Raw genomic sequence first — 27,285 nt, 5'->3', positions numbered from 1 at the left:
GAAAATGAGTCATCTACCTGTATTTAGGGCCATTAAAAGCCAGAAGCTCCTTGCTCGTCTGACTTCTCATTGGGACATTAGTAGCTTGGCATACTGTTAGAAGTTAGTAGTGACTGAGCCCATGTGCACTTATTTTCTCCTCCATTGTTACTGAACTTAGTTGTTAAGTTGGTACATAATTTGTATTTTGGAGCAAAGTGCAGCACATTACTACAAAACTTAACAAGATGTGAAATAATAATGCTGTGGTTTTGGCAAGTCTGAAAATTTAGGATAGTGATACATCATCTAAATTGGTGGGTTGAAACTGTGATAACCTGTCATAATTGGCAGGGATGAAATGATGTTGTTTTACAGTATGTCTGCTTTGTTTTTGTGTGTGTGTGTGTGAAAACCGCTGCTACCAGGGTCAATCTTCTTCCCTCTATTGATCCTTCCCTTGATAAGCCCTGCCCCAGAAAAGCCTGGAGAACAAAAGAATTTAAAGCAAAAAGTCAGTGATTTATTCCCTTCTGCGAGGTAAGGCAACATTTGAACTCTGAGAGAGAGCACTTGAGGAAGGGGTTTCAACTCTCATGGCACATTGTGGATTGCACTAAGAAGCTGGAAGATAGTATTTGAGTTGAATTACTTGCTAACTGGAATGATGAAAGTGATCATCGCTGTCTGAGGAAGAACATTGACAGCAGAAACCAGCAATTGTCATCTCCTCACCAAAAAAGTACAAATAAACTGGGGAGTTCACTTGAAAATGTCAGTAGGTGGTGTTACTGTTCAAGTATCTCCACTTGGGCCTGGTGTGATGACAATGTACTCAAACAAAAGCATCCTAAAAAAAGTCTGTTTATCGGAAATTATTGCTGTTATCCATGCTGACTTCCAACTATGTACTTCTCGACTTGGATGGTTCTAGTTCATTTTGCTTGGCCATGATTGGTAATTCCTGTTATTATGATCACATTAACCTAATAATCTGCTCTTATGTGGTTCACAGGGAGGCCAATCCAAGCACGGGCAGGTCCCAAGAAAAACTCCTGAGGATGATCCAAGTTCTGCTAGGTCAACAGGCACTCCAGGTGAGCCTCTGTAGGAGCATAAGATGGTACTATCCCAACAAAGACATCTGCATCATAGTAGCATGATTCAAAAGTGACGCCTTTGATGCTAAGTCCCACTAAACGAGTGCAAATCAATGTCGTCTTTGCTGCAAATTTTGATGATGATAAACAGTGAGGATAATCATCTAATGGAAGATATAAGATAATTGAGAGAGGGCTGCTTTATCTGGTCAAATAATTTGTCTATACAAGCAAGTGCAGGAGCTTAAATGTTTTTTCGTTAGGTTTGCAAAACTCTGTGGCCTAGGGTTGAAGTTTCGGTGTGAGTGACATCTGGTAAATGCTTCCATGGGATGTCGGAGTCTAAAAGTGAAGGATTCTCGAACGATCTTTTTTCCAGGGTAATCAACATATCCCGTGGAAGGGGTACAGCGGAAAACCGCATTCTTGGAAGTTAATTATGTCTAGCATATGTAAGATGTTCAGTCGTCTGATGCAATTTTGTTTCATTGTAGCTGAATAATTAATCTATTTTGTGTTCGAAAACAGAGGAAAAAGTTTTGTAGTATGAGATTACGGTGTATGAATTTCATCGTTACGGTCCGCGTTTGTTTCACGAAAAATGAGTGATTCGAAAAATATTTTTCAAAAAAACGAACGCTTATATTGTTGATAAAAATGAATGAACAAAAATTATTTTCATAATTTACACAAATGTTTATACATAAATTATTGTTACTAACGATAATAGTCTTAATTGACTAATTATTTTACGTGATACATGTGATCATTTTGAGGAAAATTATTTTTCAGATCACTTGTTTTCGCAAAACAAGCATAGCGTAAGATTAAAGATAGTTTGATTCATTAAATGCATATTTTTTTTAACTCATTAAATGCACAATTTGATATCAGTACAGAGTCCCATGTTTGTCACCCTTCTTGAGAACTGAAATGATACAACACGCGGCAACTTTCTTTGTAATACTACAATGTCGAGGTGGTGTTCACTTTGGTCGACCCTAAAAAGCAAGAATGTCTTCTTGCAGTTCATGGAAGCTGTCTAGGCTTAGGATAATTTTTGTGTCTTTATTATATATTTCAGATGTTAAATGTTCGAATGCAGACAAGAATTAAGATGATCAACGAAAACAGATATTACGGTAATAAACCATTTGCATCTCCCAACGGTTGTGTTACATGAAAACACTGCTTTCATGCATGACCTAAAGCGATAAACGAGTCTGAATCAGATGGGAAAACGCCTTGTCGGGTTTGCTTCCGACGGATTTGGCAGTCTCCATGGCATAGAAATACAGACAAAAGGAAAGAAACCGTTGCTCACATCACGAAGTAATTTGAAACGTTCAAGTTTAAAACTGAATTGCCTACCTCACCACGAAGACAGCAGACGAGAGCAGCGTTCGGGAACGTCCAGGAATTCACCCTTCAACAATGCCTCTCTCCCGCAAAGAAAAAAAAAAGAAAAAAAGAAAATGCCTCTCTCACCAGGCCAGTCCCTCTCCTTCCTTCTCGATGACTTGTTTTTTGCTGCTTCTCTACATCTCTGCCTGCCCTTTAGGAAGCTGATTCGTGCTTCTTCTAATAAGGCCGTGTGGAAGAGATGGAGAGATCGGGCTGAGCTTCACGGGTTCGGGTCACATTCCGCGCTGTTTGCGAAAACTATATTGATGTTCGATGCCAGCATGTTATTTCTTAAGCAAAAGGATGTCCCTAATTTCCAAATTGGGGAAAATGCATCGGCAAATGAGAATATGGGAATACGCAGAAATGATTGATGGCAACTTTCGGAACGATATCAAATTTGAATCTTAGTAGCATACTCCAGCCTAGGGAAGAGAAGACTCTAGGCCATACACCATGGGATGGATCTTTATAAATTCAAATAAAATCAAAGTAAAATCCTGGCATAACATTGCAGTCATGCAATTAATATAGAAGAGAAAAAAAAGTGCACTTACTGATGTAGAACCACGATTCTCAAAATTCATGTGATCCACAACTCAGGGGGTACTAAATTTCTAACACAATTGTCTCCTGAAAGATAAGCAAGACTCCCAAATGGTTAACAGAAAAAAATGTTGATCACTAGAATGCTCTAGCCAACTCACCCAAAACGAATTGCTAACTGAGATGCATATTTAACATTATGTTATGGTCATATTATTTGCCAAAGTTATAATCTTGTAATGTTCAGCATTTAATAACATAATGAACAATAAGGTGTTGCCTTGGCCTGCCAATGGGCATTGAGACTAGCGCACAAGTATACCTAATCAAAGGAAAAAGAAAGGCAATGCCTAATTTCATGAATTTAGAAAATGCATTAACAAAACACGGAAAAAGAATGTATAAGTAATACTCAAATCAAATTGTGAGAAGAAAATAATAAAACTATAAATAGAAACTAATTATTAAAATCAATATATCTATGTTTATAATATAGAACAGGAAAAGAAAACCTTTGATTAGATAATATGTCCTTGGTGGTTATAGAAAATAAAGGATTTGGGATACCATCCAATAGGAAAGATAGAGCTGTTTCAACCCTTTTAAAATGAGCTTAACCATTGCGAGATTCCTTGGAAGATCAGTTACTTGCCAATATTTTGGATTGCAACCCGAACATTTCACTTTTAGCATTAAAACCATTCCTGCTAAAATATGATTATTAGATATCAAAGAACCATTCCGTCGAACAAAAGATAGTAATCCAACACGACCCTTTTTGCAAGAATGAAATGCAAAGCAATCCCTTTCTTCTGCTAAGGGTAACTGAGGAGGCAAAGAAAGGGATCAATTCCCAACTTTCCTTGTTGTGTTCACCCATTAAAGGAATCTTCCTCTTTTCTTTCTCTATATAATGTGCAACGAGGATGGATGCAGGCACCACTCAAGAACCATTTCTAATCTTGTTGCTTGCGTTTCATCTAGGCTCGCCGCTGTCAAATTCGATCCTTCGGTGTCGCTCGTACTCCTGGTAATTTCGCTCTTAAGTTATTTTCACCAGGCATGCATCAGTTTATTATTTCATGAACTATAAGATTAGATATTTATTTTCACCAGCATTTTCGCTGCCTTTGCAAGCATGTTAGACTAGTAAACTCTAGAAGCACGTAAAATCTTAGACAAACAAATCACGAACCTCGGATCTGACCTCGGTGGGGTCCCACATGCATATTGATTTAGGCCTCATCTTTCATAAAAATGCTTGGGCGATGAGAATTCCAATCTTCACAAGTTGGTTTCACCTCCGGTAGTGGATCTCAAGCTCTGCGCTGTCACAAGCATCAGCAAAAAAAACTAAAGGCCTGTTTTTGTTTTATTTTTTTAGCCTAGTCTTATTGCAGACGCAATGCTTCTGTGAAATAACCTGCAACAAGTCCCTGATAATGACATTTGTTAGTAAATTTAGGAAATTGTGTAAAGGAATAATATGTTTATGCAATATGAGACAAACCCTACATGAGAATATCATTGAATTATGCATGAAGGATTGTCATGCATAGAGAAAAACGCATTTAATTTAAAATAATGAGTGAGACCAATCCTATTACTGGTGGGAGGATGAGCATGTCGCAACTTAACAAAAGTAGATGTGTGACGTGCATAATAAATTATTCAGAAGAATACTAGTCATACTTCAGATGAACAAAAACGATTATTATCATAATAAAATAAATAGTCGATGCATTTTTTATGTGTAAAAACAATAATAAACGTTGTTGCAATGTTTGAATTTGTATCTAAGGAAATAAGAACAGCCTGTCTATTAGTCATTAATAGAAAAGGCAAAAATAACTTTAGACAACATGATAGAGGCAAGCTAATAGTGTGTTCTAGTAATTGAGTGAAGGATTCCAAACTAATCAATAAGATCACAATAGAAAACTGAAAAAATAAGAGATTGTTTACATATAGGATTTTACAGTGCATAAATGTGCAAGTTTTGTAATTGCCTAGTATGGGAAGGGATCGATCCTTGAGGCAGCTTTTTCATTTATTTCGATCAAGGAAACAATAAAGGAAGACAAAAATATGTGGAAGTATTTATTCGTAGGGCGCAAATAATTTTGAGAGATTAGCAAGGAGGGTGAACTTCCTTAATCAAATTGAAACGTTTCAGTAAAATAATAGCATGAAGGAGGAGTTTTGAATTGACAAATCCATTATGTTACCTAAGCATAAACTTTCTATTCTCACATAAAGAATCCCTATCCCAATGTGCATTGCATGATACGTATAAATATATTCACACACACACATATATATTATATATGTACAATCGTAACTCACATCTCAGAGAACCCGAATCAAAGCAAACTACTACTTCCTAGGTTTATAACATAAGCTTTGTTACCAACTTTGTCATACATAGAATTCATCCAAAGAGAGTAAAGAATGATCGGTCATCTTTTGACAAAAAGCCAAAGAATGAAGCCTCAGAAAAAATTGAAGTGTTCTTGCGGGCATTGGACGGAACCTCGGTGGGTCCGAATGTTTTATTTAGACTAGCATGGATGATCAAAACTCCTATCTATAATAGGTCAAGTCATTCATACAAGTTCATACTTAGATTTGTCAAGCTTTCGATTTGCCGGTCTCAGGTGAGCATCAACATTAACTTATTACACACGTCATGAGAAGTCTCTGGGCTTGGACCGACTGAACTAATATCTTCTGATCCACAGAGGAATAGAGAGAACAAAAATGGCAGAAACTATCGTCGGTATTGCTGGAGAGATCGTTTCTATTCTGGGTTCTCAAGCAATAGAAACGATTGGAAAGTTATGGGGCTTCAAGCATGAACTCGAGGCGCTTAGGGACACTGTCTCCATGCTTCAGCCTGTATTGGACCATGCAGAAGAACAATACCACCAGACTCCCCATGTCCGAGTTTGGGTTGAGAAACTGAAAGACGCTTTCTATGAGGCACAGGACGTCCTTGATGAATTCAACATCGAAGCTATTCGACGAGAAATGAGGGGCCACAATGAAATGATGAAGAAGGTACGGACATTTTTCTCAAGTTCAAACCAGCTTGCTTTTAAATTGAAGATGAGCAACAAAGTAAGAGCAGTGAGGGAGAGAATACAAGCCATTAAGGCTGAAAAAAAATTCCACCTGGATGAGCGCCCCGTGGATTCGCAAATAGAAAGAGAGTGGAGGAAGAGAGAAGAGACGCATTCGTTTATACGTGAGGGAGATATTATAGGGAGAGATGATGATAAGAAGAAGGTCAAGGATTTTTTAATGGATTCAAACGTGAAAGAGGATGTTTCCATTCTTCCAATAGTTGGTATTGGGGGGCTTGGAAAAACAGCTCTTGCTCAGTTTGTGTACAATGATGAGATGGTTAATAAACATTTTAACTTAAAAATGTGGGTTTGTGTGTCTGATAACTTCGACATGAAAAAAGTAGTTAAAGATATGATAGCTTGTGCAAAGAAGAAAGAACCAACTGAGGTTACGATGGATCGGTTGCAAAGTGAACTGAGGGGAGAGATTGATGGAAAGAGATATCTCTTAGTATTAGACGATTTTTGGACTACAGAACGAGAAGCATGGCTGAGCTTGAAAACTTTATTGTTGGGAGGTGCTAGAGGAAGCAAGATCCTTATAACTACACGCCTTCCTTTGGTTGCGAAGATCACCGGCACTACTCCACATCATCTTCTTAGGGGCTTATCTGAAAGTGCGTCTCTTAAATTACTAATGCAAATGGCTTGTTGTGATGAAGAGGAGATGCAAGATCCTGACATGCTAGCTATTGGTAAAGATATTGTTAGGAAGTGCTACGGGGTTCCATTGGTTGTTCGAACTATTGGGAGTTTACTCTTTAAGAAAAGTAAGCACGAATGGTTGCAATTCAAAGAAAATGAGCTCCCAGATGTGTCTCAAAGGGAAGATGACATAAAATTAGTTCTTAAGCTTAGTTATGACCATCTTCCTTCACATTTGAAACGATGTTTCGCGTTTTGTTCATTGTTCCCCAAAGGTTTCGTGATGGACAAGCGGACTTTGGTCGATCTTTGGATAGCAGAAGGATTTATCCAGTCATCGAATAGAAGTCGGCATTTAGAAGATATTGGTCATGGATATTTAACGGATCTAGTTTGGAGCAACTTCTTCCAAGATTTTAAACAAGATCCAGACACGAAAGGGGAGACTTGCAAGATGCATGATTTGATGCATGATCTAGCTTGCATGGTTGCAGGGACCGAGTGTTGGGTGGCATGGGATGACACAAAATCCATAGATGGAAAAACCCGTCATATATCTGTGGGTGACCTTCCAATCTCACGATTGAAAGCATGTCCCCTAAGGACATTTCTTTCTACTATGCCAAGAAGTGAAGCAGATCTACGCCAACTCATGCAAAGTTTCAAAAGGTTACGCATCTTGGATCTGCATGCCACAATGGTCAAGAAGGTGCCAAGGTCCATTTGTAAGTTGAAACATCTCACGTATCTCGATCTCTCTCACAATGATGAACTCAGAATGCTTTCTAATGCCATTAAGAGATTGCAAAATTTGCAAACACTTAATCTCTCCCACTGTAATTTCCTTGAAGAATTGCCAAGAGGCATAAGGAAGCTAGTCAGCCTTCGAAATCTAGACATAGATGAATGTCGGAGTCTTAGTTATATGCCGCGTGGACTGGGGCAATTGAGCTCTCTACATAGGCTAACGCGCTTCATTTTGCCCAAGAAAAAAGCTCTTGCTAAGAATTATTGTGGACTCGGGGAGCTAAATGGGCTTAATAACATCCGGGGAAGCCTATGCATTGAAAATTTGGGAAGCGTGACAGATGCAGCACCGGAATCGAAGGCTGCAAATTTGATAGGGAAGCATTCTCTGGAATCTTTGACTCTTGTTTGGAGCGACGGCGATACCGGTGATGCAGTAATTCGGGATAGAGGTGAAGCGCTGTTAGATGGACTGAGGCCACCCACGAATCTGCAGGAGTTGAGGATAAAAGGATATAAAGGTGAGAGCTTTCCCGGGTGGATGACGGATGGGTCTTCCTTGCCCAATTTGGTTCGGTTGAGCTTGGAGGGTTGCAAAAGATGTAAACATTTCCCTCAACTTGGCCTCGACAAGTTGAAGAGTCTGGAAATACGGGGGATGAAATTTCTAGAATGTCTGCCCGAGGAGTGTTTCAAAAGTCTCACCTCACTTGAATCTCTTAAGATCGGTAAATGTCCTCGGTTGACTTCGCTCTCGGGAGGTATGCGACGTCTATCGAGTCTCCAGCGTCTCTCTATCTGGAATTGTAGGGAGCTGGATATATCCAAGGACGAAAGGGGCAACATCTTGGATTTCAATGGAGGACTTCTTCACAGTCTCCGCTCTGTGAAAATCGTTTACCTTCCCAAGCTAGAATCTCTCCCGCAGTGGCTTCTACAGGCCAGCAATCTCGAGCGTCTCCACATTTCCTGGTGCTTCAGTTTGAAGGAATTATTAACGGAGCAAATGGAGGCCCTTCGATCACTTCAACTGCTTGAAATTATCGGGTGCCCCTCGCTGGCGTCATTACCCGAAGGAATGCGAAGGCTGGCATCCCTTACTCACCTATCCATCGTCGGTTGCCCAGAATTGGTGAAGAGGTGCAAAAGAGATGGAGGCGAGGACTGGTACAAGATTGCTCATATCCCCCACATATCTCACGATTTTTTCTTAAGGTATGTGGACCTTGTCTGTTTCCCACATTTTCACATGAACAAATGCTCGATTTGTGCTTCGACACATCGCTGAAAGGTTCGGCCATCTCCTTGGATGCAGAAAATTTATACACATACATCACCAAAACCCGAGACTCATCATCCTCCATTGCCATTTGCCTCTCTCTCTCTCTCTCTCTCTCTCTCTCAGAGGAAGCGATTGAAGCGAACAAGATGGAAAGAGAAGGAGTGGGAGGGAGCTACTGCGGAATTCTCTCCCTTGGCCAACTACCGAAGCTGCTGCGGCTATCGCGTAATTCTCCGTGCGCCCAGCCCTCTTTTCTGTCCGGCATGATTTCCACTCTCGAACGCCCGAGAGAAATGGAGACAATTTATGCTCCTCATCATCCAACTCCGAGCTCGTTAAATCGGGCTCGCCACTCGTGCTGTAGATATGGTGTGCAATCTGCTTATTTGATTTCACAAGGAGCGAAATGCCTTCACAGTCCCATGATTCTGGAAAACTCTCACCCCATGAAGTGATAAAATGTTTCTCTGCAGAATGGGTTCTGGTTTTGCTTCCCTTAAAAATCAACTTTTACCTCAATGTGTTTCCATAGAAACGGAGGTTCTGGCATGGATCTGCGCAGCAAATCAAGGGTATGAATGGCGGCCATAAATATGTAGCGTTGTCCTTTTTTCACATGCTACATGATACTGATCTGTTAATGCCTGAAATCAGGTGATCCCTAGACCTTTTGATCACCTGTCTGAACTTCCAAAGTGGAATTATATGGATCAAGTACCGGTCGAGCTCCAGGGGAGGATAGTGAAGTGATCTTATTGTTAGCTTCTGAGAGCAACATCGTGTGAACTAAAAGCTGCAAATTGTTTAGTGTTAGTTTCCAAAGTCTCTCTGTGAAGAGTTTGAAGGGAACTGCGAGGGAGGGAGAGAATGGAAATGCACATGCTTCGTTTGCTGTTCAGCCATTCTTCTAAGGTTCTCAGGTAAATCATTTGCCAATTTGAGCGTCATCTTAAGCAATCCAATAAATGTTTGACATTTAAAAGATGTCTTATGACAGTTGGACTGGGAGTCTAATCTGTGACTCTCCATTTTGATCACTGCAAGGTTGTCCTGCTCATATTGTTTGGTTGACAATTGACCTGTTCGTCATCTCTTTGTGACAACAATCTTTGGAAAAGAAATGTTTTTGTATGGGGCAGGATTAACGAATGAAGCAGAAGTCTTTGTTCTTATTTCTTTTTGTAACTAAATCAATCATTAGAAATTTTAAGTCTATGTTGTGGACCTCATGTAGACTAGATTTCTCTTGTATCCACTCGTCTCAGATTTTTCTTGTTTTATGACTACAATTGGTCATACTGATCATTGCTGTGCTCAGGTAGTCTTTCTCTGCCATGGCGATATCTGATGGGTATTTTTGCCAAAGCTTTTGGCTGGAGCGCAATTTGCAATTAGGCAACTTTGTGAAAGAAGAAAGTACTTCAATGTGATTGCCTTTTGATTTCGAGAGGAAAGAATTGGGTGCACTGTCAAGGTTCACGAGTTGATCATCCATCATATCTAATGGAATATCAAAATAAGATGTTTGCTGATTGATCCTTGGTAAGGTGGTTAATCTCTTGAACTGTTGCACTCTGCAGTCTACTTCCTTCAACTGTGTAACTGCCGTCAGTTGTTTTACTTGTGCACAAGCTCTCTTTTGGGAATGAGGCTTGAGAGTAACCTTGAAATGGTTCTAAAAGGATAAGCATAGTTATGCCTCCGTTTTTAGTTTATTTTTCAAGGAGAATGCGGTAGGGCAATCAATAAGATTCGCTATTTTGTGCTTCAAAAATGTAAGTTTTTCCTACTTGAAACTAGTCTTCAAAAAGCGATTTTCTACTTTTTGGTGCTGTATTTGCTAAAGAGACCCTTTCTTTGAAGTACCCAGTCCATATTTTTGTCTTTTCAAAACTAAACTCTTGTGCATACCAGAAGGCCAAGTCATACAAACAGAGCTCGTCGTTTGAACTATCTTCCATGAGATGAGCTCCCAAGTTTTTTGGTTCAACAGATATGTCTATTACTCACGCTAGAGATGGCTACGAGCTGGAACCGGCCTATTCCGGTTCACGAACCGGTGGTTCCGATTCGTGGCCATGGGTGAACTGGAACCTTAAGGGGTAGTTCCGGTTCTGGACAGATTCAAGACCCGGTTCTATCTGACATTTGTGGCACAACTGTTTAGGGAAGCAATGGGAAAGATTCTTGCACAGGGTCATAGCCGAGTTCCCGTCTATTCTGGGAATCTCAAAAATGTCATTGGTCTTCTTCTGGTATATCTCAAAATAAAAAATACTCGCCATATCTCTGTTCTTTAGTATAAGACAGTTCCTTGATTTGTCTACTGTGCACCCTCTCTCTCAGGTGAAAAGCCTACTCACGGTTAGACCAGAAACAGAGACCCCTGTCAGTGCTGTTTCGATCAAAAGACTTCCACGGTGTGCTAAATCTAAATGATTAACTAGCCAATCCTTTAGCCATAACCATAGGGCGAGATAGCTTAAGCTGGATTTTTTGCCCAGGGTTCCAGCAAATATGCCCTTGTACGACATACTGAATGAGTTTCAAAAGGGTAGCAGTCATATGGCAGCTGTAGTGAAGACCCAAGGGAAATCAAAGAATCTTCCATCAATGCTGGATGCAGACACACCTGAAGAAAACAAAGCCACTGCTGGAGACTCCCTGTTAACTACTCCCTTGCTTGTCAAACAAGATGAAAAACCTGATGTTATTGTTAACATCGAGAAGGCTCCTAGGCCTGTCAATGCAAGTAAGCGACTTAATGACGCCTCGATGAATGACTTGCATCTTTTGTCAGAAGATATCGAGGATGAGGAGGTTGTTGGCATCGTCACTCTCGAGGATGTGTTTGAAGAACTTCTTCAGGTTTTCTTCGCTGCCTCATCAGTTATCTGCATAGTTTTCTTTTTGATTAGAGTACTTAACAATTTAACCGACCAAGTGCAGGAAGAGATTGTTGAAGAAACAGATGAATATGTTGATGTACATAAAAGGTACTGCAAAAATAAGATGTCGTGTGTTTGGCTTATGTAATGGCATTTGATTCGTAATACAAAGACAAGGGCCATCTCTCTGTCATCTCTTTTGGCACAATCCGAGTAGCTGCAGCTGCATCAGTTGCACGGGCTCCATCACTTCGGAGACTGAACATCCATAAAGGAGCTGTAAGTTGACAGTTCTGTTTTCAAACAAGATAAGTTAATCTGAACTTAGAAGAGTTCTCAATATCAGACTTCGGTTGTAATCGTTCGCTCAAGGATCAAGTAGAGTGAACTGCCAGTTTGAGCTTTCTTTGAACTTATGAAGGACGTAGGAGATAAACAAAGATTCTAGAAAATGGGTGATTTAGGAAACTAAATTCTTGAAAATGAGTCATCTACCTGTACTTAGGGCCATTAAAAGCCGAAAGCTCCTTGCTCATCTGACTTCTCATTGGGACATTAGTAGCTCGGCATATTGTTAGAAGTTAGTAGTAACTAAGCCCATGTGCACTTATTTTCTCCTCCATCGTTACCGAACTTAGTTGTCAAGTTGGTACATAATTTGTATTTTGGAGCAAAGTGCAACACATTACTACAAAACTTAACAGGATGTGAAATAATAATGTTGTGGTTTTGGCGAGTCTGAAAATTTTGGGGTAGTGATACATCACATAAACTGGTGGGTTAAAACTGTGATAACCTGTCATGATTGGCGGGGATGAAATGAGTTATTTTTACTATATGAGTGTATGCGTTTGTGTGGAACCCACTGCTACCGGGGTCAATCTTCTTCCCTCTATTGATCCTTCCCTTGATAAGCCCTGCCCCAGATAAGCCTGCAGAAAGAAAGAATTTAAAGCAAAAAGTAAGTGATTGATTCCCTTCTGCGAGGTAAGGCAACATTTGAACTCTCAGAGAGAGCCCTGGAGGAAGGGGTCTCAACTCTCATGGTACATTGTGGATTGCAGTAAGAAGCTGGAAGATAGTATTTGAGTTGAATTACATGCTAAGTAGAACGATGAAAGTGATCATCGCCTTCTGAGGAAGTACTTTGACAGCAGAAACCAGCAATTTTCATCTCCTCACCAGCAAAGTATAAAAAAGGAAAAAGAAAAGAAAGGGGAATACGAACAGGCAAATTTGTTCGCAGCTTTAAAAGAGCCGCTAATAGGAAATTATTTTGCTATCCATGCTGACTTCAGATTGATACGACCCCAACTTTGTACTCTTCTAGACTTGGATGGTACTAGTTCAATTTGCGTGGCCAGGATAGATAACTCCTAGTATTATGATCACATTAGCCTAAGAATCTGCTCTTATGTGGTTAACAGGGAGGCCAAACCAAGCACGGGCAGGTCCCAAGAAAAACTGTTGAGGATGATCCAAGTTCTGCTTGGTCGACAGGGACTCCAGGTGAGCCTCTGTAGGAGCATAAGATGGTACTATACCAGCAAAGACATCTGCATCATAGTAGCATCATTCAAAAGAGAAGTGCAAATCAATATGTCGTCTTTGCTGCAAATTTTGATGATGATAAACAGCGAGAATAATCATCTAATGAAAAATATAAGATATTGAGAGAGAGCTGTTTCATCTGGTCAAATAATTTGTCTATACAAGCAAGTGCAGGAGCTTAAATGTTTTTTCGTTAGGTTTGCAAACCTCTGTGGCCTAGGCTCGAAGTTTCGGCGCGAGTGACATCTGGTAAGTGCTTCCATGGGATGTCGGAGTCTACAAGCGAAGGATTCTCGAACGATCCTTTTTCCAGGGTAATCAAAATATCCCGTGGAAGGGGTATAGCGGAAAACCGCATTCTTGGAAGTTAATAACGTCTGGCATATGTAAGATGTTCAGTCGTCTGATGCAATTTTGTTTCATCATAGCTGAATAATTAATCTATTTTGTATACGAAAACAGAGGAGAAGGTTACGTAGTATGAGATTGAAGTGTATGAGTTTCATTGTAAGGGCTTCGTTCGTTTCGAGGAAATGAGTGATTCGAAACATATTTTTTAAAAGGTGAACGCTTGTATTGCTGATAAAAATGAATGAACGAAAACTGTTTTCTTCATTTATGCAAATGTTATACATATATTATTGTTGGAAATGATAATAATTTTAATTGACTAACTATTATGCGACACATGTGATTGTTTTTAAGAAAATTATTTTTCACAAAAGAAACGTATCTGACGATTAAAGATACTTTTGACTCATTAAATGCACAATTTGTTATTAGTACAAAATCCCATGTCTGTACACCTTGTGGACTAAAGAGATGCAACGTGCGGTAACTTTCTTTGTGCTACTACACATTGTGGGGCAATGTCGAGGTGGTTTTCACTTTGGTCGACCACAAGAAACAAATGTCTGCTTGCAGCTCATGGTAGTTGTTTAGGCTCAGGGTAATCCTTGTGTCTTTATATTTGGTAATATAAATGATTTTGATCTTAAAATTTTCTGATTTTATTTTTGGCAACGCATTTGAAGTAGAAACAAGGACAAAATAAAAAGGTGATTTTTTGTTTTAGAACCACTTTTGAGAAACAAGATCAACAAAGTGAGAAGGCTTTCACTTGTTTCATCTGCCGCTGATCTTAGCTGATTGTTGAAGAAAAAGAAAAAGAAAAACAAAATAAAAAATACTTTTTAAAAATAAAAATAATTTTTTTTAGCAATAAAAATAATAAATTTTTTTATGATGATAAATTAATTTAATTTAAAATTAATCTATTAAAATTATATATTGGGAAAAAACATAAAATAATTTTTTTGAAAAAATTAAATTTTTTTTTTTTGAAAAAATAAAAAAAAATTCTCTAAATTTGTATTGCATTCTTAGAAAATTATAAGAAATAAATATGCCATAATTTGATTAAATATATTAGTGTTTTAGCAATACAGGTAGGGTCGGGTAGGGGTTTGGTTAAATATAAAAGTGTTAAAGTGCAAATTCGTGGCAAAAATTCAGGTGCAAATTTCCTATTGAGCTTATATTTCTTCATAAGGATCTTGGATATGTCTTTATGCTCTATGAAATAAATAGACTAATTATGGATTATGCATAATCTGTATTAATTTTATTAGTGATGCTATATAGATTGATTTTGTAGTGATAAGACGTAACTATTTGACTTAAATGAAAAAAATTGGGAAAAGAACTTGTTATTGAGAACATAAATTATGTGAAGTTACCAAACACATTTCTGTTTCAGGAACAGAAATTTTGTATGGCTGCCAAACACGTTCTGATACTCTAAAATTCATCCAGGAAAGAGAATCATAAAAAATCAATTATGATCAAAATTGATTTTGAGAATCAAAATCGTTGTCAAATAGGCCCTAAATGTAGGAATGCAGTAACAAATTAAGATGAATTCATGAATTAAGATGATGTAAACGAACGAAAGGAAACAAATATTACTATTATAAGCCACTTACATCTCCCAATGGTAATGTCACATGAAAACGCAGCCTTCATGCAAGACCTAAAGTGACAAACAACGAGTCTAAATCGGACGAGAAAACGTCTAATCGGGTTTAAGTCTCACTCGACCAGGAGCTGCATGATGCTTCCGATAGAATTGGCATTCTCATCTCCATGGCATAAACACACGGACACAAGGGAAGAAACCTCTACCAGGCTGACATCACGACGTTTGATGCCGGCATGTTATTCTTAAGGAAAAGAATGTGCCTAATTTTTGTAAACTGGGCGAAATGCGGTGACAAATTAGAATACACAGGATAGATATTTCAACATTCCCAAGGGGATCCGACCCCTATTTTCATGCCTACCATTTTAGATTCTCGATCGATTTCAAAAATGATTGATGGCGGCTTCCGAAATCATATCAAATTTGAATGCTAGTAGCATACTCCAACCTAAGGAAGGGAAGACTCTAGGCCATAGACCATGGGATGTATTTTCATAAATTCAAATAAAATCAAAGTAAAATCCTAGCTAACATTACAGTCACCCAATTAATATAGAATAGAAAAAAAAATGCATTTACTAATAGAGAACCACGATGCTCAAAATTCATGAGGTCCACAACCCAGGGGGTACTGAATTTCTAACACAATCATCTCCAGAAAGATAAGCAAGACTCCCAAATAGTTAACAGAAAAAATGTTGAGCACTAGAATGCTCTAGCCAAATCCACCCAAAACGAGTTGCTAACTGAGATGCATATTTAATATTATAGTCATATTATTTGCTAAAATTATAATCTTTTTTAATGTTGAGCATTTAATACCATAATGAACAATAAGGTGTAGCCTTGGCCTGCCAATGGGCATTGAGACTAGCGCATAAGTATACCTAACCAGAGGAAAAAGAAAGACAATGCCTAATTTCATGAATTTATGTAATGCATCAACAAAATACGGAAAAAGAATGTCTAAGTAATACTCAATCAAATTGTGAGAAGAAAATAATAAAACTATAAATAGAAACTAATTATTAAAATCAATATATCTATGTTTATAATGTAGAATAGGAGAAGAAAAACTTTGATTAGATAGTATATCCTTGACGGTTAAAGAAAAAAGGACTTGAGAGACCATCCAATAGGAAAGATAGAGCTGTTTCAACCCTTTTAAAATGAGCTTAACTTTTGAGAGATTCCTTGAAAGATCAGTTACTAGCTTGTCGATGTTTTGGATTGTAGCCCGAACATTTCACTTTTAGCACTAAAACTGTTCCTGCTAAAATACGAGTATTGGATATGAAAGAACCATTCCGTCGAACAAAAGATAGTAATCTTGACATGACCCTTCTTTCAAGAATGAAATGCAAAGCAATCCCTTTCTTCGGCTAAGGGTAACTGAGGAGGCAAAGAAAGGGATCAATTCCCAAGTTTCCTTGTTGGGTTCACCCAAGAAAGGATTCTTCCTCTTTTCTTTCTCTGTATAATGTGCAATGAGGATGGATGCAGGCACCACTCAAGAACCATTTCTAATCTAGTTGCTTGCATTTCATCTAGGCTCGCCGCTGTCAAATTCGATCCTTCAGTGTCGCCCGTACTCCTGGTAATTTCGCTCTTAAGTTATTTTCACCATGCATGCATCGGTTTATTATTTCATGAACTATAAGATTAGATATTTATTTTCACCAGCATTTTCATTGCCTTTGCAAGCATGTTAGACTAGTAAACTCTAGAATCACGTAAAATCTTCGACAAACAAATCACGGACCTCCTGTAGTGGATCTCAAGCTCTGCGCTTTCACAAGCAACAGCAAAACAACTAAAGCCTCGTTTTTGTTTTATTTTATTTTTTCAGCCTAGTCTCATTGCAGACGCAATGCTTGTGTGAAATAACCTGTAACAAGTCTCTGAAAATGACATTTGTTAGTAAATTTAGGAAATTGTGTAAAGGAATAGTCTGTTTATGCAATATGAAACAAACCCTACGTGAGAATATCATCGAATTATGCATCAAGGATTGTCAGGCATAGAGAAAAATGCATTCAATTTAAAATAATGAGTAGGACCAATCATATTACTGGTAGGAGGATGAGCATGTCGCAATTTAACAAAAGTAGACATGTGACGTGCATAATAAATTATTCAGAACAAGACTAGGCATACTTCAAAATGAATAACAAACTGTTATTATCATAATGAAATAAATAGCTAATGCACGTTTTTATGCATAAAAAGAATAATAAACGCTGTTTCAATGTTTGATTACTTGTGCTCCTGTAATTGTTAAAGAAAAGATACAAATTTTAACAGAGTGAAGGATCCCAAACTAATTATTATGATTACGATAGGATACTGAAAAAATAAGAGACTGTTTTACATATTGTGTATGCCAGAAAAAGCGAGGGGTATGTCCGTCATTTTTGGCCCTGCATGGGAATATGTTTAGTATCCCAAAATGTAGGATTTGTACACTGCATAATGTGCAAGTTCTGTAATTATCTAGTGTGGGAAGACATCTTTAAGGCAGTTTTTTCATTTATTTCGAGAACAAGAAACAATAACGCAAGAAAAAAAAATATGTAGAACCGTTTATACATAGGAAGCAAATAATTTTGAGAGATTAGCAAGGAGAGTGAACTTCCCTATTCAATCGTCTTGGTTTAGTAAAATAATAACAATAATGTCACGTGAGGAGAGTTTTGAATTGAGAGGAGTAGTGTTGCTATCAGAATGTAAACAAATCCATTATGATTTTTTTTAAACAAATACATTTTGTTACCGAAGCATAAGATTTCTGTTTCCACATAAAGAATCCCTATCCCAATGTGCATTGCATGATACGTATAACTACACACACATATATAGTGACTAGTTAATCGTAGCTCACATCTCAGAGTACCCGAATCAAAGCAAAATACTATTTCCTACGTTTAAAACATAAGCTTCGTTACCAACTTTGTCATACATAAAATTCATCCCAAGAGAGTAAAGAATGATCGGTCATCTTTTGACAAAAAGGCAAAGAATGAAGCCTCATAAAAAATGGAAGTGTTCTTGCGGGCATTGGACGCGACCTCGGTGGGTCCGAATGTTTTATTTAGACTTGCATGGATGATCAAAATTCCTATCTATAACAGGTCAAGTCGTTCGTAGAAGTTCATAATTAGATTTGTCAAGCTTGCAATTTGCCAGTCTCAGGTGAGCATCAACTTTAACTTCTTATACACGTCATGAGAAGCCTCTAGGCTTGGACCGACTGAACTAATATATTCCGATCCACAGAGGGAAAGAGAGAGCAAAAATGGCAGAAGCTGTCGTCAGCATTGCTGGAAAGATCGTTTCTATTCTCGGTTCTCAAGCAATAGAAACAGTTGGAAAGTTTTGGGGCGTCAAGCATGAACTCAAGGAGCTTAGGGACACTGTCTCCAGGCTTCAACCTGTACTAGACCACGCAGAAGAACAATACCATCAGACTCTCCATGTTAGAGTTTGGGTTGAGGATCTAAAAGACGCTTTCTATGAGGCACAGGACGTCCTTGAAGAATTCAACATCGAAGCTATTCGACGAGAACTGAGGGGCCACAATGAAATGATCAAGGAGGTAAAGACATTTTTCTCAAGTTCAAACCAGCTTGCTTTTAAATTGAAGATGAGTAACAAAGTAAGAGCAGTGAGGGAGAGAATACAAGCCATTAAGGCTGAAAAGAAATTCCACCTGAATGAGCGCCCCGTGGATTCACACATAGAAAGAGAGTGGAGGAAGAGAGAAGAAACGCATTCTTTTATACGTGAGGGAGATATTATAGGGAGAGATGATGATAAGAAGAAGGTCAAGGATTTTTTAATGGATTCAAACGTGAAAGAGGATGTTTCCATTCTTCCAATAGTTGGCATTGGGGGGCTTGGAAAAACAGCTCTTGCTCAGTGTGTGTATAATGATGAGATGGTTAGCAAACAGTTTAACTTGAAAATGTGGGTTTGTGTCTCTGATAACTTTGACAAGAAAAAAATAGTGAAAGATATGATAGCTTGTGCAAAGAAGATAGAACCAACCGGGGTTACGATGGATCAGTTGCAAAGTGAGCTGAGGGGAGAGATTGATGGAAAGAGATACCTCTTAGTTTTAGATGATTGGTGGAATGAAGAACAAGAAACATGGTTGAGCTTGAAAACTTTATTGGTGGGAGGTGCTAGAGGAAGCAAGATCCTTATAACTACACGCCTTCCTCTAGTTGCGAAGATCACTAGCACTACGCCGCATCATCTTCTTAGGGGCTTATCTGAGAGTGCTTCTCTTAAATTATTAATGCAAATGGCTTGTTGTAATGAAGAGGAGAAAAAAGATCCCAACATGCTAGCTATTTGTAAAGATATTGTTACGAAGTGCTACGGGGTTCCATTGGTTGTTCGAATTATTGGGAGTTTACTTGTTAAGAAAAGTAAGCACGAATGGTCGCAATTCAAAGAAAATGAGCTCCCAGACGTGTCTCAAAGGGAAGACGGCATAACATTAATTCTTAAACTTAGTTATGACCATCTTCCCTCACATTTGAAGCGATGTTTCGCGTTTTGTTCATTGTTCCCCAAAGATTTTGTGATGGACAAGCGGACTTTGGTCGACCTTTGGATGGCAGAAGGATTTATCCTGCCATCGAATAGAAGACAACATTTAGAAGACATTGGTCGTGGATATTTCATGGATCTACTTTGGAGTAACTTCTTCCAAGATTTTAAACAAGATCCAGACACGAAAGAGGAGACTTGCAAGATGCATGATTTGATGCATGATCTAGCTTGCATGGTTGCAGGGACCGAGTATTGGGTGGCATGGGATGACAGAAAATCCGTTCACGAAAGAACCCGTCATATATCCGTGGGTGACCTTCCAATCTCACGCCTGAAAGCATGTCCCCCGAGGACATTTCTTTCTACTATGCCACCGCAAAGAAGTGAAGTAGATCTATGCCAACTCATGCAAAGTTTCAAGAGGTTACGCATCTTGGATCTACACTACACATATGTCGAGAAGGTGCCAAGGTCCATTTGTAAGTTGAAGCATCTCACATATCTCAATCTCTCTCACAATACAACACTCAAAAGGCTTCCTAACTCCATTACGAGATTGCAGAATTTGCAAACGCTTAATCTCTCTGGTTGTGATTCCCTTGAAGCATTGCCAAAGGGCATAAGGAAGTTAGTGAGCCTTCGGAATCTAGACATAGACGGCTGTAAAAGGCTTAGTTGTGTACCGCGCGGACTGAGGCAATTGAGTTCTTTGCATAGGCTAACGCGTTTCATTTTACCCAAAGATAAAGCTCTTGCTAAGAATTATTGCGAACTCGGGGAGCTAAATGGTCTTAATGACATCCGGGGAAGACTTTGCATTGAAAATTTAGGAAGCGTGACGGATGTAGCAGAATCCACGACCGCGAACTTGATAGGGAAGCGTTTTCTAGAATCTTTGGCACTTAGCTGGGCCAATTTCGACGCCGATGACGCGATAATCAAGGTTAGAGATGAGGCTCTATTAAATGGATTGCAGCCGTCCTCAAATCTAGAGGAGTTGGCGATCAAGGGATATAAAGGTGAGAGGTTTCCAAGGTGGATGTTGAACAATAGCCTTGTGTCTTCCTTGCCAAATTTAGTTGAGTTGCGATTATGGAGATGCACGAGATGTAAATGGCTCCCTCAATTAGGCCAACTACCTCGCCTCCAGACTTTAGAGATTTATGGGATGAGTAAATTGGAATTCATCGAGTCAGACCATTCATTCACTTCAACAACGACATCATTTCCTAGTCTATTGAGATTAGTGATCCATGGCTGTGAGAAATTGAAAGCCATGCCACGAACTCCACATCTTAAGGAGTTAAAGCTGAGTAAGGCCAACCTAGCGTTGATAAATCAGATAGTTGGCGTTAACAAGTTGAAGACTCCGGATATAAGTTTTATGTACCGTCTAGAATGTTTGCCTGAGGAGTGTTTGAAAAGTCTCACCTCACTCGAATCCCTTCGCATCGGATATTGTCCTATGTTGACTTCCGTCTCGTCACTCGGAATGAGACATCTATCCAGTCTCGTGGATCTCTCTATCTTGAATTGCGCGGAATTGGATTTATCGAAAGAAGAAAGCGGCAACATCATCATCTTGGATGGAGGCCTTCTTCACAATCTCCGCTCCGTGATAATCTCGTGCCTTCCAAAACTAAAATATCTCCCGCAGTGGCTTCTACAGGCCAGCAATCTCGAGCGTCTCGAGATTTCGATTTGCGACAAATTGAAGGAATTACCAGAGCAGATCGGGAACCTTCAATCACTTCAATGGCTTGACATCACAAGGTGCCCCTCGCTGACGTCATTACCCGAAGGAATACGAAGGCTTGCATCCCTTACTTACCTAGACATCCTCGATTGCCCAGAATTGAGGAAGAGGTGCAAAAGAGATGGAGGCGAGGACTGGTACAAGATTGCTCATATCCCCCACATTGACATAACAACAACATGAAGAAGGTATGTGATTCGATTTGCTTGAGAGAGAGAGAGACATGTCTCTCGCGAGGCCTAATTCTGATTATTACACGCATTTTTGTTGTTCCTCCCTCCCCAAATGCCTTTTTGACTGGTGATTCGATTGGGGGACACATCGCTTATAATTCCTTCCCTACTTCTTCTCATGTAGACTCTGATTTCTCTTGTAATTCACTCTCGTCTCAGCTTCTTCTTCTTCTTCTTCTTCTTCTTCTCTGACTCTTCAATTGCTCTGCCATGTCCATATCTGATGCAATTATGCCAAGTTCGTGGGCGAAGAAACTGCTTCAATGTGATTTCCTTTTTTTTCTTTTTATAGCGAGAGGAAAGAATCAGGTGGCACTGCCAATCAAGATTCACGAAGTTGATCATCCCTTATGTCGGAATAACATGTTTGCTAGTTGATCATCCGTTAAGTCTTAAACTGTGGCGCTCTGCAATCTGCTTCCTCCAACTATGTGACTGCCCTCAGTTGTTTTACTTGTTCACAAGCTCTCTTTTGGGAATGAGGCTTGCATCCCTTACTCACCTATGGATCTCCGATTGCCCAGAATTCGAGGAGAGGTGCAAAAGAGATGGAGCCGAGGACTGGCACAACATTGCTCATATCCCCCACATATCTCTCGACTAATGAAGGTATCTTGTTTCCCATATTTTCACATGAATAATTCTTGATTTGTTTTCGATAGTTGATTCGATTTGGGGGACATGGATACATCATCTCCTTGGATGCAGAAAATTTATACTCCTCATCACCAAAACCCTAGGGCTGATCATCCTCCATTTCCATTTGTCTCGACAATGGGCTTGTCACTATCCCCATTGGTAAGTGGATTGTTAACTTTTTGTCCTCATGTGTTCATGGCTTTTTCTTTGTGCCTCTCTTTGAGTCTTAGATTAAAGTTTGCTGCTTTATTCGTCTATGCTTTGTTTCTGATGATCCTTGTCTTAGATGTCCACGTCAACAGGGTCTGGAAACATCGCTTTATTCTTCAACGTGCGAGAGAAATGAAGAAAATTTACACTCTGAGCTCAGTAAATCTGGCTCGCAACTCTTGCTATAGGTATGGTGTGCATTCTGCTTATTTGATTTCACAAGGGGCGAAATGCCTGCACCTGTCCCATGATTCTGGAAAACTCTCACCATATGAAGTGACGAAATGTTTCCCTTAAATCAACTTTTACCTTGATGTGTTCCCATAGAAATGGAGGTTCTGGCATGGGTCTGGACAGCAAATTGAGGGTATGAATGGCGACAATAAAATATGTGGCGTTATCCTTTTCCACATGCTACATGGTGCTGATATATTAATGCCTAAAATCAGGCGATCCCTAGACCTGTTGATCACCCATCTGAACTTCCAAAGTGGAATTATATGGATCAAGTACCGGTCAAGCTCTAGGGGAGGATAGAGAAGTGATCTTATTTTTAGCATTAGACAGCAACATTGTGTAAATGCACATTCTTCGTTTGCTATTCAGCCATTCTGCAGAGGTTCTCAGGTAAATCCTTTGCCAATTTGGGCACCCAAATAAATGTTTGACATTTAAAAGAGGTCTTTGACAGTTGGACTGGGAGTCTAATCTATGATTCTCGATTTTGATCACTGCAAAGTTGTCCTGCTCATTTTGTTTGGTTAACAATTGACCTGTTCTTCATTTCTTTGTGACAACAATGTTTGGGAAAGAAATGTGTTTATATGAAGCAGGATTAACAAACGAAGCTGTAGTCTTTGTTGTCGTTTCTTTTTATAACTAAATCAATCATTAGCAATTTTAAGTCTATGTTGTGGACCTCATGTAGACTCGATTTCTCTTGTATCCACTCTTGTCTCAGTTTTTTCTTGCTCTATGACTTCAATTGGTCGTACCGATTGTTGCTGTGTTCAGGTAGTCTCTCTGCCATGGCGATATCTGATGGATATTGCCGCCAAAGCTTTTGGCAAGAGCAATTTGCAATTATGCCAAGTTTGTGAAGGAAGAAAGTACTTACATGTGATTGCCTTTGGATTCCGAGAGGAAAGAATTTGGTGCACTGTCCAGATTCACGAGTTGATCACCCATCATATCTAATGAAATATCAGAATGACATGTTTGCTGATTGATCCTTGGTAAGGTGGTTAATCTCTTAAAAACTGTTGCACTCTGCAGTCTACTTCCTTCAACTATGTAACTGCCCTCAGTTTTTTTTAACTTGTTCACAAGCTCTCTTTTGGGAATGAGGCTTGAGAGTAACCTTGAAATGGTTCTAAAAGGATAAGTATAGTTATGCCACTGTTTTTAGCTTCTTTTTCAAGGAGAATGCGGTAGGGCAATCAATAAAAGTCTCGCTATTTTGTGCTTCAAAAATGTAAGTTTTTCCTACTTGAAACTAGTCTTCAAAAAGCGATTTTCTACTTTTTGGCACTGTATTTGCTAAAGAGACCCTTTCTTTGAAGTACCCAGTCCTTTTTTAATCTTTTCAAAACTAAACTCTCGTGCATACCAGAAGGCCAAGTCATACAAGCAGAGCTCATCGTTTGAACTATCTTCCATGAGATAAGCTCCCAGGTTTTTTGGTTCAGCAGATATGTCTATTACTCATACTGCTTTATTTTTCAGGCTAGGCAGAACTGGGGCAGATTTTGGCACCGACGACACAATGCCAAATGAGGATCACAGAGAACTCAATGACCGCCAGGCCCATGACAGCAAACACATGGATTTTCTCTTGCTAAAACAGAAGAAGAGTGGAAACACCAAGAGCTTTTCCAAGTTCAAGGTGTATGCTTTGAAGTCTGGGAACATTACTATTCCGGGATTGAGAGTCTTCTCAACTTGGACATCATGCTCTACACCGTTACGATAATTGCAAATTACGTGTGCGGTGCACAAAAAGATGAACAATACTTGAACTGTTCTGTACAGAGATTATAAGTTTGCATTTTTCTTCAAACCAACGTCAGAAAAAGAATGTCATATTTGTTTATGTCATATTTGCCAATGGTGGTTGCGCAAGCTTCGCTTAATTAGCTCCTGGTCGGTCGACTATGTATCATGAATGCCCTAATTCATATGCTCTCTCTCTCTCTCTCTCTCTCTCCCCTGCCTATCATTTCCATCTTCTTTTCCTTTCCAAGTTCATTCACATGCCAGGCTATCCACGGAAAACTAGGTTGATGTTTGATGCGGGCATGTTGTTCTTAAGCAAAAGAATGTCCCTAATTTTTGTAAATTGCGGAAAATGTACTTGCTATGGGGCTCCGAAGTGTTCTTTTCTCGTGTTCAGTTAGGTTATGTCTAGCAAACAGTGACTTTATAGCTGGCTATTTCCCATTTTCTTTAAGCTGCTTATGGATTTTCCTTTTTCCTCCTGTATCTTGAATGGTTGGTCCAATAACTCGTGGGTAATGAAAATCCCTTGTAAATATTTTTGTTGACCTGGTTGCGATCCATTTACGAAAATGTAAATGTAAACATAGGAATCTATAGACCATATCTATCTGACATTCGCCATATCTCTGCTCTTTAGTGTAAGACAGTTCCTTCATTGTCTACTGCGTAACCCTCTCTCTCAGGTGAAAAGCCTACTCACGGTTGGACCAGAAACAGAGGCCCCTGTCAGTGCTGTTTCGATCAGAAGAATTCCACGGTGTGCTAAATCTAAACGATTCTTCCAGTTAACTAGCCATTCCTGTAGTCATAAGTATAGGGCGTGATGGTTTAAGCTGGATTTTTTGACCAGGGTTCCAGCAGATATGCCCTTGTACGACATACTGAATGAGTTTCAAAAGGGTAGCAGTCATATGGCAGCTGTAGTGAAGACCCAAGGGAAATCAAAGAATCTTCCATCAATGTTGGATGCGGACACACCTGAAGAAAACAAAGCCACTGCTGGAGACTCCCAGTTAACTACTCCCTTGCTTGTCAAACAAGACGAAAAACCTGATGTTATCGTTAACATCGAGAAGGCTCCTAGGCCTGTCAATGCAAGTAAGCGACTTAATGACGCCTCGATGAATGAATTGCCTCTTTTGTCAGAAGATATCGAGGATGGGGAGGTTGTTGGCATCATCTCTCGAGGATGTGTTTGAAGAACTTCTTCAGGTTTTCTTCGCTGCCTCATCAGTCATCTGCATAGTTTTCTTTTTTATCAGAGTACTTAACAATTCAACCGACCAAGTGCAGGAAGAGATTGTTGATGAAACAGATGAATATGTTGATGTACATAAAAGGTACGGCAAAAATAGGATGCCGTGTGTTTGGTTTAGGTAATGGCATTTGATTCGTAATACAAAGACAAGGGCCATCTCTCTGTCATCTCTTTTGGCACAATCCGAGTAGCTGCAGCTGCATCAGTTGCACGGGCTCCATCACTTCGGAGACTGAACATCCATAAAGGAGCTGTAAGTTGACAGTTCTGTTTTCAAACAAGATAAGTTAATCTGAACTTAGAAGAGTTCTCAATATCAGACTTCGGTTGTAATCGTTCGCTCAAGGATCAAGTAGAGTGAACTGCCAGTTTGAGCTTTCTTTGAACTTATCAAGGACGTAGGAGATAAACAAAGATTCTAGAAAATGGGTGATTTAGGAAACTAAATTCTTGAAAATGAGTCATCTACCTGTATTTAGGGCCATTAAAAGCCAAAAGCTCCTTGCTCATCTGACTTCTCATTGGGACATTAGTAGCTCGGCATATCGTTAGAAGTTAGTAGTAACTAAGCCCATGTGCACTTATTTTCTCCTCCATCGTTACCGAACTTAGTTGTCAAGTTGGTACATAATTTGTATTTTGGAGCAAAGTGCAACACATTACTACAAAACTTAACAGGATGTGAAATAATAATGTTGTGGTTTTGGCGAGTCTGACAAGTTTGGGGCAGTGATACATCACATAAACTGGTGGGTTAAAACTGTAATAACCTGTCATGATTGGCGGGGATGAAATGAGTTGTTTTTGCCGTATGAGTGTATGTGTGTGTGTGGAACCCACTGCTACCCCTCTATTGATCCTTCCCTTGATTAACCCTGCCCCAGATAAGCCTGGAGAAAGAAAGAATTTAAAGCAAAAAGTAAGTGATTGATTCCCTTCTGCGAGGTAAGGCAACATTTGAACTCTGAGAGAGAGCCCTGGAGGAAGGGGTCTCAACTCTCATGGTACATTGTGGATTGCAGTAAGAAGCTGGAAGATAGTATTTGAGTTGAATTACATGCTAAGTAGAACGATGAAAGTGATCATCGCCTTCTGAGGAAGAACATTGACAGCAGAAACCAGCAATTTTCATCTCCTCACCAGAAAAGTATAAAAAAAAAAAAAAAAGAAGGGGAATACGAACAGGCAAATTTGTTCGCAGCTTTAAAAAAGTCGTTAATAGGAAATTATTTTGCTATCCATGCTGACTTCAGATTGATACGACCCCAACTTTGTACTCTTCTAGACTTGGATGGTACTAGTTCAATTTGCGTGGCCAGGATAGATAACTCCTAGTATTATGATCACATTAGCCTAAGAATCTGCTTTTATGTGGTTCAC

General features: G+C 39.3%; 2 protein-coding genes across 10 annotated transcripts in view; both read left to right on the top strand.

Annotated features, from left to right (window-relative positions):
- The window catches only part of LOC115757428 (DUF21 domain-containing protein At4g14240-like), a 33,501-nt gene that overhangs the window by 5,582 nt on the left and 634 nt on the right, over positions 1-27,285 (top strand). For 3 of the 9 annotated variants that reach the window (XM_048280166.1, XM_048280172.1, XM_048280173.1), the window contains exons 11-12: positions 25,941-25,987; positions 26,086-26,158. In XM_048280166.1, coding sequence (XP_048136123.1) covers positions 25,941-25,987; positions 26,086-26,158 — 120 coding nt within the window. Of the gene's footprint in view, positions 1-994; positions 1,077-1,342; positions 1,657-11,780; positions 11,828-13,439; positions 13,733-25,940; positions 25,988-26,085; positions 26,159-27,285 lie in introns of those variants that run through there. The other 6 variants (XM_048280175.1, XM_048280170.1, XM_048280174.1 and 3 more) reach the window with 6 other exon arrangements.
- LOC115744916 (glutamine synthetase leaf isozyme, chloroplastic) overlaps positions 9,182-27,285 on the top strand; it is a 645,880-nt gene continuing 627,776 nt past the window's right edge. Inside the window, exons 1-2 of the mRNA XM_048280183.1 lie at positions 9,182-9,403; positions 23,099-23,276. The gene's annotated coding sequence lies outside the window, so the exon portion shown is untranslated. The remainder of the gene's footprint in view (positions 9,404-23,098; positions 23,277-27,285) is intronic.

The sequence above is a fragment of the Rhodamnia argentea genome, chromosome 6 (genome assembly GCF_020921035.1).
Source record: "Rhodamnia argentea isolate NSW1041297 chromosome 6, ASM2092103v1, whole genome shotgun sequence".
Lineage (NCBI taxonomy): Eukaryota > Viridiplantae > Streptophyta > Magnoliopsida > Myrtales > Myrtaceae > Rhodamnia > Rhodamnia argentea.
This window is presented reverse-complemented; position numbering and strand designations above follow the sequence as displayed.